Consider the following 15,115-nt stretch of genomic DNA (forward strand, 5'->3'; position numbering starts at 1 on the left):
GTCGGTGTTTTGACCCCGGGGGGGGGTAACACTAACGAGTGAATTTGTATGCGTGCTCCCTTTTTCGGATGGTTATGCAAGAGTGACATAAGGATTTATCCTCGTTCGGGCAAAAGAAGGCCCTACGTCCAGCGGGGGGGAGAGTGTGTATTATCTTGCACCTAAGTGCTTGTACAGGGGCGAATACAAGTGAATGTAGCTGAGGGTTCTAAGTCCTAGCCGGTTGTGGGGGTATGTGAATCGTGTTCTATGGGTGTCTTGTTTGATATCGTCCTCAGCGTCCCCTTTTATAGTTCCAAGGGGTGGCCTAGGTTACATGATGTAGATGTTTGAGTAGGCCTTGATAGGGGTATGGCGCTGACCTACTCGAGGCCTCCGTACCGGCGTGGCCTCGAGTCCTCTTGTTACACGGTACTTTGGTGATGATGGCGCGTGCGTTCCCTGAATTCAACTCCTGTACACCGTCTGGTATTGGCTTGGGCGCGGGCACGCTCGTACATCGTGGCAGTCACCATGTCCGGAGTGGTTGAAGCGCTGACTGTTGGGTATTCTTAACGTCATTACCAAAAGTAGACTTAGTTTTCTAATTCTGATAACGGCGCCAAAAATGCCAAACCTATCTCCCATGCCACTTAAGCCAAGTTGTCATCCACATCATGACATAAGAGACGCGGTATTGAAATATGCAATTGCTCATCTAAATAAATAACAAATGGGATCTGCAAGCGCACAGATTAATACCGATGTAGCATTTTAATTGGGAAGTATTCCAGGTATCGTTATTTATATTTTTACCACTAGGAAGGGATTAGTAATCATCAATGTTGATTATAGAATGGAATATAAAATTGAGTATCTATCATTGCATGTATAATTGAGAACATTTATCTAACTCTTTCATACAGGGATAAGTGTCACATAAAGGATATATAAAGTAATGAATAGTGACAAAGATAATTAATCTGATCAGCATAACTTAGCCACATAATAAATATGATAAGCACCTCAATTAGATATTCTAGCAAGTCATTAGCATGGTATTAGGACGAGCTACAAGAATATTTCCTAAGTTATTCTTAACTATACAGTCTAGCATATCATAGTTAGTGCAATTATACTTAGCAATCATTGTGAGACAAGATTACGCCCATGCATAGTGATATTATCAAGGAATATGAGAAACATCGCAATCACTCCCCTGTAATAATGTTGCTCTGCCAGCCCAATACACGAGAGGGGGACTATATTAGAATCAGTGGAGCTGTCACTACCACGAACTACCCCGCGATCTGGCATATAGGGTACAATCGCAGATAAATACGGTATAAGCACCACGCCTACACAATATCTATCATTTACCCATGGATCCGATGGATAAACGCTATACGATCCTAAACATGTATATAATTCCAATCTAACTAAGCCAAGTATATAACTATGATAAACTAAGAACAATATAATTACGAATATAAACAAGTAGAGCAAAGTCATAACCAATATATTGAAGTAGAACAAAGTCATATTCATAATATTGAAGAACAAAGATGAATAATTGAAGAACAATAGAGAATTACCAAGAATCCTCTTGACAGATCCGGAAACCAATCGAAGATTGACTCCTTCTAGTTCTAATCCTATGTAGCTATGCTAATCTAGATGTCTAATTGATGTGGTGGCTCTAAGCTTGATCAGAGGCTTCTTCTCCCTTGATGAATAATAAATTAGGGTTGAGAGGTCCTCTCCTCCAGGGGCCAGGGGGTCTGGTTTTATAGTCCTTCCAAGTGAATATGGGCCGTCGGATCAAACCGACATTGATTGAACGGTTATCCTTGATCCCTTAGGTCGGTGGAGCGTAATCCCAAAAGAGAGTCCTGATTGGACTCCAGCAGGGGGCGGGCGCCCTGGGCCAGGCTCCGTTCTGCCTCCGCTTCCTTCTCGTGGCTTTTGGAGTCTTCTAGATGTAAGATAATTGCGCGGCACGTTAATATCTCTATGTAATCTCGACGTGTGGGCCTTTCTTCCGTATTTCCTGATAACCCCCTGCAGAAATAGACAAACACCAAAACTCGTGGAATTCTGTCAGATAAAACCCTAAGTCTGGGTGTTGATTTCATTTGGATCCTTTTCTTTGTTTATTTAATAATTAAATTTGATACTTAAGGACCGTCAACACTGACTTCTATCGCTCGATCCTTCCCTGGGAAGGAGCGTGCCTGCTCGAGGGTTAGGCGGCACAGGTGGTTTTGTTATGTAGGAGCGCTGACCTTAAACGGCTCGAGGGGTGTCGTGATGGGATATTACTCCTGCTGCACTGTGTCGGGTTGTACTTTTCTCCAATCTTGAGGATAAAGCTGGAAAAAGTAGAGATTTGATGGGTGCTTGTTCCCCTATCACGTTTCTCGTGACTGTCGGGTTAGGTGGGAGCATGGCAGTCGCATTAAATGCTCTGGCTCCCGTACCCGCGACAGGCGGTGGGGAATGCTTTTGCGCTCGAGGCTCGCCGATTCGCTCGACGCTCTTTCCGTAATCGACGGCCGCTGGCTATCGAGCCCTTGACCATTCGCTCGATCGTATTTCCGTATTCGAGGCTATGGTCGACACGGTCGAACTGCGGCTTTGGTGATCCTGTGTTTATACTGGATCGTCGAGTTTGAACCTCGAATTATTTGTGGATCTTCTCATTGTGAGTGTTTGCTGGGTACCCCTATTGACATCCTCGACAAGATGGCACTTTGTTAATTTGGTTCCTTAGAAATCTCTCTGTAAATTTGATTGAATTATTCTGTGTTTTTGTACTCTGGGTCATCCATCAAGATGATATTTGTTAATAAGAGAATAGAAATATCTCAATGATAAAATTTGTCTAGCGTGTACATTTTTTCCATTGCCGAGTAGTCCCTTCCCTTGCACTGTAGTAGCTAAAAAATAAAAAAAAATATTTGCCCCGAACTAGCTTCAAATTTGGGCGGCGGCAAGAGAGGGAATAGGATTAATAGTTGTGCTAGGATGGTGATTTTGATTTAATGGCTATCTTTTTTCATTTTAGTCTCTGCTTGCTGCGCTGTTTAAAAAAAATAAAAATTAGAAGTCTTCAAACCAGGGGCTGATGTGCGTACAAATAAACCAAATGTAACATAACTAACTTTCATACAAATATAATCAAAATATCCATATAAATAAACCTAATAAAAGTAAACAACCATCGAATAAACCTATTTAAATATAACAAGACGAACGCATGGATCCTACAAACTGGATGCAACCCTTACCTGTCTCCACTCCAAAGTGTGCGTCTCGGATGGTGTAACCAAAGTCATTGTCTATGTAATACAAGGCCCACACTAGAACATCCTCTATTGCCTCACAACACTGACGACATGCAACCCCATAGATATACTGACGGAGTATCGACTCTCTGGTTCCGCCTAAATCTCACGCAATACTGGATGCCAGCTATCGTCATTTCGCTCGTCGGTTCCACGAAGCCCGAGTGGTACCCTAGATGCTTAAGACCTTGTGAGAGAATGGGTTGCAAGGCACATGTAGCATAGGTCAAATCATAGAGAAAAATTCTACAAGCACACAAACAAAAAATATCAAAAACGCTCGTATATAATAATAAGAATAAATAAACATTACTCCATACACCACGTACATCCATCTGGTCTAATGTCGCATGCCTCTCACTTACTCGTGGCACATCCACACTATGCTCAATCAAAGCTAGTATCTTCAAGGATGAGAAATCAGGAATACGGTAGCTAAATAGGTCAATTATCTACAAAGTAACATGGTATCAAGCTGGGCGTGTATCTTGGTGGGCAACTACCGTCCAGGCTGGACGATGCCCTGGCGCACCTCACTATTGTGCCTCATGGAGATGTCAAAGGCAAGAGTGCACGTCCATAACTCATCTCCTTCATCATTCATGGCCTCACTTATTGCCGTCTCGAAGATATCCCACACCCCGAGCATCCATAGAGCTACTTTCAGTCACTTGACATGTTTTATAGTCTTCAACATATACAAAATTCATATTATGAATGAATGTATACATGCAAAAATTATAATAGCACATGAAAATTAAAATATTCCATAATATTGAGGGGTCTGGGTAACACAGAACGAACCAATGGCGATAGCGTGAATGGAAGATCACCAGGGTGGAATCCAGTTTCGTGTGGCGCAGGAAGTCCTCTACCATTCATCGTAACTAAGGTCTTGTTTAGTTCGCGAAAAGAAATTTTTTGGGTGTCATATCAGATATACCGGCATACATTTAAAGTATTAAATATAGACTGATCAAAAAATAAATTACATAGCTCGTCTAGAAACTGCAAGATGAATTTATTAAACCCAATTAATCCGCCATTAGCACATGTTGGTTACTATAGCAATTATAGCTAATTATAGACTAATTAGACTTAAAAAATTGGTCTCACAATTTACAACCAAATTGTGCAATTAGTTTTTATTTTCATTTATATTTAATGCTCCATACTGAAGAAGGCCTAAAACAAAAAAACTAACAAAAGCATCACAATTAATATAGAACCCCATATGAATCCACCATACAACATATATGTGAGAAACATATAAACAATAAATCATCAATAAGGATCTAGAAAACAAATGTCTAAGGTTATTGAGAAATGATGTGTAAATTAAAACAAAATCCACTATTAATAGAAGTTGAAGTTGCTAATCTTTACAAAAAAAATGCATGGAAGAATATGGTAACCTTTAGAAGAATTTGGTCGTTCGAAGATGTTTAACAGGACCGACAAGAACTGTTGTTACACCCCCAAGCAGGAACAATCGTGCATAACTTTGAACTGCATTGGATCAGGCTGATTATTTAGGAGGGGCATTTTTAGGGGCGGGTTGATTAAAGAGAATCACCACTATAAATTACTTAGTAGGGGCGGTTCCCTTAACTAAACCATCTTTGAAAATTCCAAAGTTTTAGAGACGGTTATGTAAAGAGAATTGCCTTTGAAAATTTAGTTTCAGTAGCGGTCCTCTTAACTAAACATCCGTTGAAAATGGACGTGTATCAGAGACAGTGTTCTTAATAGAACCGTCCCTATAGATGGATCTTTAGAGGTGGTGTTTTTAACTAAACTGCCTATGAAAATGGATGTGTATTAAAGACGATTTTTTTAATAAAACCACCCTGCAGATGGATCTTCAAAGGCGGTCACGAAGCTATAGTGCCTCTTGCACTATACAAGCGGCGTGCTATGTAAACCGCCTCTCATGTAAAAGGGTGGCGTCGCTAAAGAGATTTTGTGTACTAGTGTAGTAAGAGTACATGATCATAGTATGATACATTTAGCTACAATAGTAGTGTCAACCAAGGTTCTAAACCTACGGCCATAATTGCTATCTCTGGATAGATCTAAATTTTTTTTGGATTTTGACATTGTAGCACTTTCGTTTTTATTTGATAAACATTGTCCAATCATGGAGTAACTAGGCTTAAAAGATTCGTCTCGTGATTTACAGGCAAACTGTGTAATTAGTTTTTGTTTTTATCTATATTTAATGCTCCATGCATGTGTCGTAAGATTCGATGTGTGAGAGAATCTTGAAAAGTTTTTGGTTTTGGAGGTGGACTAAACAAGGCCATAGTTATTTGACGAGGACGCAGCTATTTGCTTCAATTCAATGTACAATAGCCATTATGTGTCATTATAACCCTATTTTGTAGGCTATTAACTGTTCCATGAGGTAGATTTATAAATACATTACCTTCAATTTAAAACACCGGTATCTGACTCAAGGTACAAACTACATCTTACTTTTTTCAGTCTTTACTTTTTCCCTCTCACTAGCTTTCACACAATCATCCCATGAGGTTGCTACCATCCATTTTTCTCCTTTAATTTATCTTCTATTACTTCCTTCTTTTAGATTTTTATGGAAAACTTATGTCCAAAATTTTACTAAGACTTATTTTCCTAAGTTTCTCTATAGATTTTGCGTGGCTAGGTAGCGTTTTGGTTCAATGAATTTCTAAACTCAGGGACTCATTTTTCATGGTGTTTGGTATGAGGTTAAGGACATCAACTTAGAATATTCAATAAAGATTATGTAAGTCCATATCCCTTTTTGAGTGGACATAGTCATTCTAAGTGGAACGGCGTGACAGGCGTGTTGTGGTGCCGCCTGGTGTAGGAAAGAAGTATGGAGATGGTTGTCAAGGGCTCGAGGTTGGGAGGGCGTCATAGGCCCAGCCATGAAGGTATAGCTAGACGATATGTCAATGATGGCCGGTAGGATAGACGCGGAAACTCATACTAGGTCATGCACTGAAGAGAAGTTGGTAATGGTCCAAATGGGTAAAGAAAGAAGCCAAACAAAAGAATGGCACGTGGACCCCACTTCTGTAAAGAAGATCCTGCTTTTGGTGTCCCCGAACCAAATAAAAAAATTGGTCAATCTCATCCATTTTCAACCAAGTAGAAAATAGAGCTGTTCCGTCCTAGAAATCATAGAAATCAAAGATTGAACCATCTACCTTAACTTGTCTCTCAGGCCTTGTTTAGTTCCAAAACTTTTTGTAAAATAAACACTATAGCACTTTCATTTATATTTGACAAATATTATCTAACCATGGACTAACTAGACTTAAAAGATTCGTCTCGCAAAATACAAATAAATTGTGTAATTAGTTATTTTTTTAGTTGTATTTAATGCTCCATACATGTGCCGCAAGATTCGATATGACGGAGAATCTGAAAAGTTTTGCAAAATTTTTTAGAAACTAAGGCCTTGTTTACTTGCAAAAAAAATTGCAAAATGTGAATAATAGTACTTTCGTTTGTATTTGACAAATATTGTCCAATCATAAGCTAAGTAGGCTCAAAAGATTCGTCTCGCAAATTACATGCAAACTGTGTAATTAGTTATCTTTTTTACCTATATTTAATGCTTCATACATGTGCCGCAAGATTTGATGTGACAGAAAATCTCAAAAATTTTGCAAAATTTTCCGGAAACTAAACAAGGCCTGCCAAACGCCTAGACCCCACAAATCAACTCAATATCTAAAAAGTGATTCCTATTTCTTTATTAGATTACTTCCAATATTTCTCAATTCCTGGGACCCAAACAGGGCTTGCACACTTGATGATCTAAGATTTATTATTATGGATTATAAAGCAAAGCGTGGCATACCAATGATCTAAACAAGTAATATAACACCTATATTTTGTTCAGAGTTGCTATTTACATGAACTAGCCTCCCTTTATTCTCTCATTTTTACTACACCTCGGAATAGGGTGTGCTCGTCATAAAGCACGTCATTCAGTGATCTTGTTATGCTTCTCATCCTCATCTTTTGGCCGCGGGTTGAGCTTTGGAATTTGAAACTGATCTGGTTCCTCTAAAGCTGTATTTTCAGCCTGCCACAGGGTTAAGGGATAGTACATAAGGAGTGCGCTGAATGAAACAATTGCTGATCTTAGTAAGTGATCTAATATTCTAATATTCTTGACTTTTACATCAACCGAAACCCAAAAACAATAATGAAAAACAGTGCTAATCATATCTGGTCTAAAATGTTGGACAAACTGCCATTCCATCTGGGTATCTGTCAATCTCAATCAAGTCAAATTGATCTATTCAATCAAGTCAGCTGATGCATTTTGTTAACAACCTAGAGGGGATCAAGAAGAAGAACAAGGGATTTGGACGAGACATAGCTAGGCAAGAGAAGATTAACTTGCTGAAGGTGATTGGTTACAAAACTTGTGTGCTCTCCAGGAGACAGGGACGGAGCCAGGATTTGAACATATGGGGGGCCGTGCAAACCAAGAATAATCATGTGTGTCAAAATATTACATGATAAAGTTGTACATAGCACCAAAATAAACGTTTGCATTGTAATGCAAAAAAAGCAGAAAAACAAAAAAAAAGAGAAATTTAACTAGTCTCATGCCTCTGACCTTCACCTGATCATTCTATTTCTTTGCCTAGGAAAAGAATCATAATAAAAACAAGTAGTTAAACGGGGGCAAAATTAATTAGTACTAGATCCTAACATCAAATGACAAACAATCAGTTACATATCATTTAGTCTTAGACAAAACGATCACTTAAACAAGTAAAATGGTCATTTAAATAGAAGGTTAAACAGAAACACCATACCACTGTTAGTGTTTAAAAGTTGAGTACAACGGGCTAAATGACCGTTTAGAGTTTAGATGAATAATGATAGAAGCATAGAGATAAGAAAGATAATAGGAAGACTAATGCTAAATAATATAGATCCCATTGTTGGAGATCAATTCAGAAGGATTAAACAAGGAAAACGCTGATTTTCAATTAACTAGCTAATTAGAGTGTGTGGTAGAGGACAAACTGATGTTTGATAGACAATAATAAAAATAAAAGATATGAAAAAAATATTAGAAAGATCTAGATTCTATTTTTATAAGAAACTATTAGAGATTAATATGAAATAAGAATAAAAATCTTAGTACAGATAATATCATTAACTAGCTAATTAGATAATTAAACATCTAATCTATGAGGTGTATTAAGGGAGTTAGATAATTAAACATCTAATCTATGAGGTGTATTAAGGGAGTTATGGGAAGGTTGGGGGGTGCCAGGCCTCCCTCAGCCCCCCCTTCCCTCCGCCACTGCCAGGAGAGACCCAGAGACACATATAGCAGAGTCCGAAGCCTCACACGCATACAGCCTAGCCACGAACCCAACTGCCACGCAAGTACTGGACATGGATACATGGCTGCTGCTCCAGCCAAGCCTCCGGAGTACTGACATATTTCCTCCAGAGAGATAAGGTCATCCACATGACACAACACCTAAAACTATAAGGCTAACTCAGGTGAAATATCATATTACAACAAAAACAGGAAAGTACAGCCTTTAACATTCCAGACACAACTTCCTCTAAGAACACAAAACACCATCAAATGCTCCAAGAACCAACACATTTGTGTCAGCAACTAGACTAACCATGGAACCACATTACAAATTTCAGCTCCACCTACACAACACCATTACATGGTTATACAATACCATGGTTTTTTTAATCACTAACAATGCAGCCATGCCATTTTTTTCCTGCATCTGACCTATTGTGTGGCACTGATTCAAACCTCTACAACAGTCGACAGATATTTTTTATACACATTGTAAACTAGATAATATAGCAGTCAAGCAAACTATGCAGATCAGCAAATATCATAAGAAAAGAAGGAACTAACACAAAACACAATGCAAAACATCATGAACTGGATAAGAGGTACCAATAGTACATAAGGAACAAAGAAGCAAACCTCGCATCACTCCTTTTGTTCATAATATGCATCCTTCAACTGAGGGAAAACAGGAGGCCATATCAACATCAGGGGACGGACACTGACCAACTCTTTATCCTCTGGTGTCAGCTCATAAACCTTCTCGGCTTGCCTGCTTATAATATCCAAGAATACAATAGTACCAAATATCTCCAAGAGCACAAACTCCGCGTTGTCCCCAACAGCGCATAATTTAACACCAACACTAGGTCCATCCATAAATTGCCAGCTTGCCATATCCAGATTAGAGCACACCTGACGCAAAGAAACAGAATCCACTAGGGACCAGTTGCCTGGGTCATTGGCACCCATCCTGTGGTGGAAGATGTGAAGCTGAAACTCTTTAACATAGATCAGAAAGATTCCAGATCTACCTCCCCTGGAAAGCATGATACAACCACCGGGCTTGTTCTCCACCCCATTGGGGAGCTCCATGACTGAGATACTTGAGGATGGAAAATCACACACAAGGATCCTGTTGGTTGTGGACAACATGTAGAAGTTGGCGCTATCGAAGAGCATAACCCTTGATTTGGGTGGCAATAAAGCGAGCTGCGCGGCTGCCGAGGCTTTGACAACCCAGTTGATGTCGTGCAACTCGTATAAGTACACGGTGGTCTGCAGCTCGCTAAACCCCATCACCACGCAGAAGTAGGAGCGGCCGTCGCCGTCGTCGCGAAGGAACTCACCGTAGTGGTAGATGAGGCATTCCTCGTCGTTGTTGAGCTGGATCGGCGGCGGCGGCGGGGGTGGCGGAACCACGGTGGTGTCCCCTCCCGGGGACAGCGGGCGGCAGACCTGGTGCGTGGAGTCGTGGCGGTCGTCGAAGGTGGTGACGAGGAGGCAGCCACCGCGGCTGTCGTAGACGGCGGCGGAGGATCCCTTGAAGGCGTCGAAGAAGGAGCCGGCGCGGCGGGCGGCGGCGGCGAGCTCCGGGACCGGACGGATCGGGAGGAACCGCAGGCGCGGGGCGGGGCCGGCCGATGTGGAGAGGTAGGCGCCGAGGAGACGGGGCGGGTGGAGGTCACGGAATCGGCGGAGGAAGGCCGGGTCGGAGGCGTGGCGGAGCCAGCGTCGGCAGACGAGAGCGGCACGGAGGAGGCTGGTGGGTAGGCCGAGACGTACGAGGATCTCGCGCAGGAGGTCGTCGTCACCGAGCACCGTGGAAATGGCTGCCGCCGCAGCCACAGCAGCGGCGACAGGCGGCGGCTGCGGCGGCCTCTCGATTTCCATTTCCGTGCGGCGACGGGTTTGGGAATTTCGGGTGTACCGGCTACCCCAGGCTTTTCACGGCCTCAGGTAGGGGAGGGGAATTGAAAGGGGCAATAGTCGCTTCAGGATCCTGTTTCTTGGCTGACCAACAAATAACCATTGCGGATGAACTCAGATATTCCTTCCGTTATTTTACAGATAAATATTTCTCAGTTTAACTATCAATTTTTTTAAAAAAAATCTATATAATTTTACAGTATGTAAACTACATATTATGAAAATTATTTCTTATAGTAAATCTAAAAAAATAAAGCTTATGTTATTTTTTAAGACCAAGTCTGATGTTGGTAACCTATACCGACCTTTTAAAGTTATGATTAAAGATAGAAATGTTAAAATTAACAAAAAAAACCTAATACAATATATAAAAAACATAAAAGTAGAAATTGTGAAACATTCTAGTTTAGTAATATTTTTTGGATACGTCTAGTGCATGGTCATACGTGTGTGGCTGCATGCATGACCACCTTCAACTTTGAGTGCGCGCCCCTCTCCACTCCTCCCCTTATTCCTCCTCACCAGCGGCCACACTCCCCATCGTCTTTGCCCCTACTCTTGTCGGTGGTCCAGCCCTAGTACATCTATGGCGGACTCTGTAACAGAACCGACCAAATTATAAGAGATTAAGCCTAACGGAGACCATTTGCATAGTCAACCCATCAGGCTTAAGCCCATATAATCCCGGTAGTCCGTGAAATCTCGAAGGATTTCAAACCACACATCGCACAACAGCCAAGATCGTAATAAGTTTAGCGGTCGCCATCCACAAATACATACAGATTACAACATTCATAAAATACATCGGAGTTCTTAAAATTATTACAAACCAAGTCATTCAAGTAGCGGAAGCTTCATAGTTCGAAAGTACAACACACACATTTAGTCTAGTACAGTGCCATAGTTCGGTCATTCCCACAAAAGCAAAAGAAAAGACGGAGTGACCATCGCCCTTGGTCTAGTCATCACCCATGGCTGGGTACAGACAGATGATGCAATAACCATAGTACATTTGACCATCTGCAAAACAACATGGGAGTAGAACCCTGAGTACGAGAAGGTACTCAGCTAGACTTACCCGTCATAAACTTTAAAATAAAGACTCTTCAAGGATCATGAAGGCTATATAGTGGGGTAGCTGACAACCATTTTTGCAAAACCGCAGGATTTTACTATCATAACCTACATAAATCTTTCTTCTTTTAATTTGCTCAAGTTGAAAGTGTCATTACCTATTATCTAGGTTTGCACCTGCACTATTACAAGCAAGTATAGGGATATGATAGTACTTCATCATAGCATTCATAAACCCTTTCATTTTAACTCAAGTGTTCCATAGTCCTTACTACGAGGACGAAGCTCATGTCAAGTGCTCACTATCCAGGAGCGATGGCGATTCGAATCGATTTCTAACCAGCTGGCGAGGTATTCCCCGCACAAACCACACTCACTGATCAAGTGAGCTACAGATCACCGTATTACACTATCCAGGACCAATTCGCGGGTTCGGCAGGCACCGCCAGTACCCGAGGACCGTTCCGGCGACCGAGGTATCCAAGATATACCAAGGTTGCGCGTCGCGCCCTCGTCGTTCTCCTCAACCATCACCAATACAGCGCATGGCGGCTCGATTCCCGGCCCGGATAGTGTTCAGGCTTCGCGGTCGGAATGACTTATCCTTCCAGCTAAGTGTGGGGCATGCGTTCAACATGACAAGAGAGCCGTCAACGACCGGTCCTTAATCGACACAGGCAGGGGCACTATGGTCAACCCACCATAAGACCCTGCCCGGTCTCCAATTCCATTCCACACTTGGTTATTCTTTTCCCAAAGCAACCACTGCTTACCCAAGCAGGTATCCACCTATATCTCACAGGTGACAGGGGATCACCCGACTTCTACCGGACTAAGCAAGCTAAGCATAGACTCCGTGCCTATCTACATAGGACAAGGTAGGTAAACGAGTAGGGATAACAAGGAGTACATATGCATCAACGGTATCAAGCAATTCCTATCACTTAAATGCAGTATAGTAGAACAACATAGTATATTCTGTAAGTTAGCGAGAATAGGGAGACTTAGAATGCTCCGGGGCTTGCCTTTCTCAAACGTGCTGGGTCGGTGATCCGGACACTCCTGGAGTTCCTCTCCGGGTTCCTGTGCTTCCGGAGGTTCCTGCTCCTGAATCTCCTCTGGCTCCTCGGGTCCCACCTCGTTCTCCTGCGAGCCTGTATGATGCATGTGTGCTCATGAGTGGAGTGCGAGATGCCCGAGTGGATGCTTGCAGGAAAAGGTACCAAATGATCATGACATGATGCATAGGTGATTCACTGGGTCATGCTCGTTACAAGGTAGTCAACATCATCCAAGAGTAAGCAATTGGATTAAACATCTAGTACATTCTCTTCTACAATTATTTTTCGAGTGTGACCAGCAACCCACAAGTTGCTTCAAAGATACACCAAACCCAAACTTATTCTATTCAACCTATACATACAACAATTCATAATTTTCTTTATTTATTTCTAGGCCCATTAAAATTTACATACAGTTCTGTTCATCAATAAATTCCATAAAAATTACAGAAGACTACCAGTCAAGCATAAAGTCTACTGTAAATTTTTCATAATTTTGGGATACTTATTTTGAGGTACAAAAATCACAAGATTATTACATAAAGGCAATTACAATTACTCTACTGTGGTGTAAGTGTCAAACAGCAGATTTCATATTTTTAGAATTTGTCTAATATCATAAGAAACATCCACAAAAATTTCCAGATTAATTGCATGAACCAAATTTTTACTAAAAATCATAAACCACTGCCATGCAAGCATTTAAATTACCATAAATTCATTTATACAACAAATAATGTGTAGCAATATTTTCCCAGTGAGTAAACATACATGCAGAGCCAACAAATCAAATTTCACATTTTTTTGAACCCTATTTTAATTACTATGCATTTTCCAAGTTTAGCAAAAACATGGATTGAATATTTTCATACAGAAAAGTTACTCAAACATGACATGCAATTACTTCAAACTGTAGATCTGGAAATTTAGAGCACACCAAAATTTATTTCATCAAATTTGGAGCTGTAGAACTCAAGATATGAATTTTACAATTTTTGAATCGATTTCTGGAAAACATTTATTCAAGAAAACCGACGAAAAAGACTAAACACACCCAGATCTACACCCACCGGGGTCCCCCTGCGACTGACAGTGGGCCTCTGGCCCCACTGTTCAGCGAGACCGAAAGGGAGCTCACCTCCGACGAGCAGATCTCGCCGGCGGTGAGGTTCCCTGCCACGTGGTGAGCACCATCGTGCTCCCCGCAGCGAGGCGCACCCAGCGGTACCCTTGGATTGACCGGAGGATAGCCGGAGCACCTCCGACGAGCGTGCATGGCGGCACGGCGGTGCTGCTCGCCGTGGCCAGGCCGCTCCGGCGCGGTAGAGCGTGCGCAAACGGCTCTCCGAGCTTCCTCACCACCCTACCGACCTAGCGCAACCAAAAACCAGCGAAAAGAGGCAGGGAAACGCAAGATCCATCGCGGCGGAGTACTCCGGCGAGCTCGGGGTAACTCCGGCGAGCTATTCACGGCGCTCGACGGACTCTCACCTCGGTAGAACTCTCGCACAGGCTTACCCTAACGATGGCGAAGGCGCTGGTGGCTTCGGTGTCGAGTTTTGGCCACCGGAGTGGCCGGCGGTGAGCAGCGGAGCAGCTCCGGCGATGGCGCTGCGGCGGAGATCTACGGCTCGGTTGCACTCGCGAGCGGAGGGAGGAAGGAGAAGGGCGCGGGCGACAGGATGGAGGGAATGGCCTGGGAGCCCGAGCCGGCGTCCCAACCAGGGGGGGTTGGAGGCCGGCCGCGGCGCGCTCCTCGCCGGCGTACGGCCGCCACGTGGCCGACGCTGGCTGGGACGAGGCGTGTCCGCGCGCGCGGGAGAGAGGGGGAGGGAGAAGCAGGCCGGGCCGCTCGCTGGGCCGAAAGGGAGGCGGGGTTGGCCCAGCAGCGCCTGCCCCTTTTCTATTTTTTTTTTAATTTCTTTTCTCAAATTGTTTTCTAAATTCATTTGGACTAATTTAAAATCATTTTCACCTCTTGCCCCCAAAAGCAAAGTTGTTCCAAAACAAAAACCCTACAACTTTGTTTTAATAAGCAAGACCAAATTCCAAATAGAATTTGAATTACAAATTAAAACTAGTTCTAGGTTTCCAAATAAATTCATTTTGGAGATTTTTGTATAAATTCCATTTCTCAAATTCTATAGCTCCAAAAATTGCACCAAAATATTCTTAATTCTTCTTACACATAAATCACCCTAGTTTGAATATTTCACATTTTTAGAAGCAAGCATCATATTTTTAGCATAATTAAAACACATGAAATAAAGCACATAAAATCATGTTTTGAGATGAATGACATGCTCATGATGCTATGCTTGATGACAATGCTTATGCATGTTATGATAGGGCTAAATGCATGCTTAACACCTAGGGTG

At 42.2% G+C, this 15,115-nt stretch overlaps 1 protein-coding gene across 2 annotated transcripts; it reads right to left on the reverse strand.

The window, feature by feature from the left end:
* LOC110435086 lies at positions 7,054-10,719 on the reverse strand. 2 transcript variants are annotated; one of them, XM_021460448.1, is made up of 2 exons: positions 9,313-10,716; positions 7,054-7,410 (listed from the first exon to the last, which is right to left on the reverse strand). In XM_021460448.1, exon 1 carries the CDS (start codon positions 10,564-10,566, stop codon positions 9,319-9,321), a length of 1,248 nt encoding a protein of 415 aa, XP_021316123.1. In that variant the 5' UTR covers positions 10,567-10,716; the 3' UTR covers positions 7,054-7,410; positions 9,313-9,318. The 2 variants fall into 2 exon arrangements, with proteins under 2 accessions (XP_021316123.1, XP_021316124.1); XM_021460449.1 differs by lacking the exon at positions 7,054-7,410 and adding an exon at positions 7,449-7,980 and having other exon boundaries at positions 9,313-10,719.

The sequence above is a fragment of the Sorghum bicolor genome, chromosome 4 (assembly GCF_000003195.3).
Source record: "Sorghum bicolor cultivar BTx623 chromosome 4, Sorghum_bicolor_NCBIv3, whole genome shotgun sequence".
Lineage (NCBI taxonomy): Eukaryota > Viridiplantae > Streptophyta > Magnoliopsida > Poales > Poaceae > Sorghum > Sorghum bicolor.

Coding starts and splice junctions, on each gene's coding strand:
- LOC110435086 (XM_021460448.1), bottom strand. CDS start 10,566: ATGGAAATCGAGAGGCCGCCGCAGCCGCCGCCTGTCGCCGCTGCTGTG.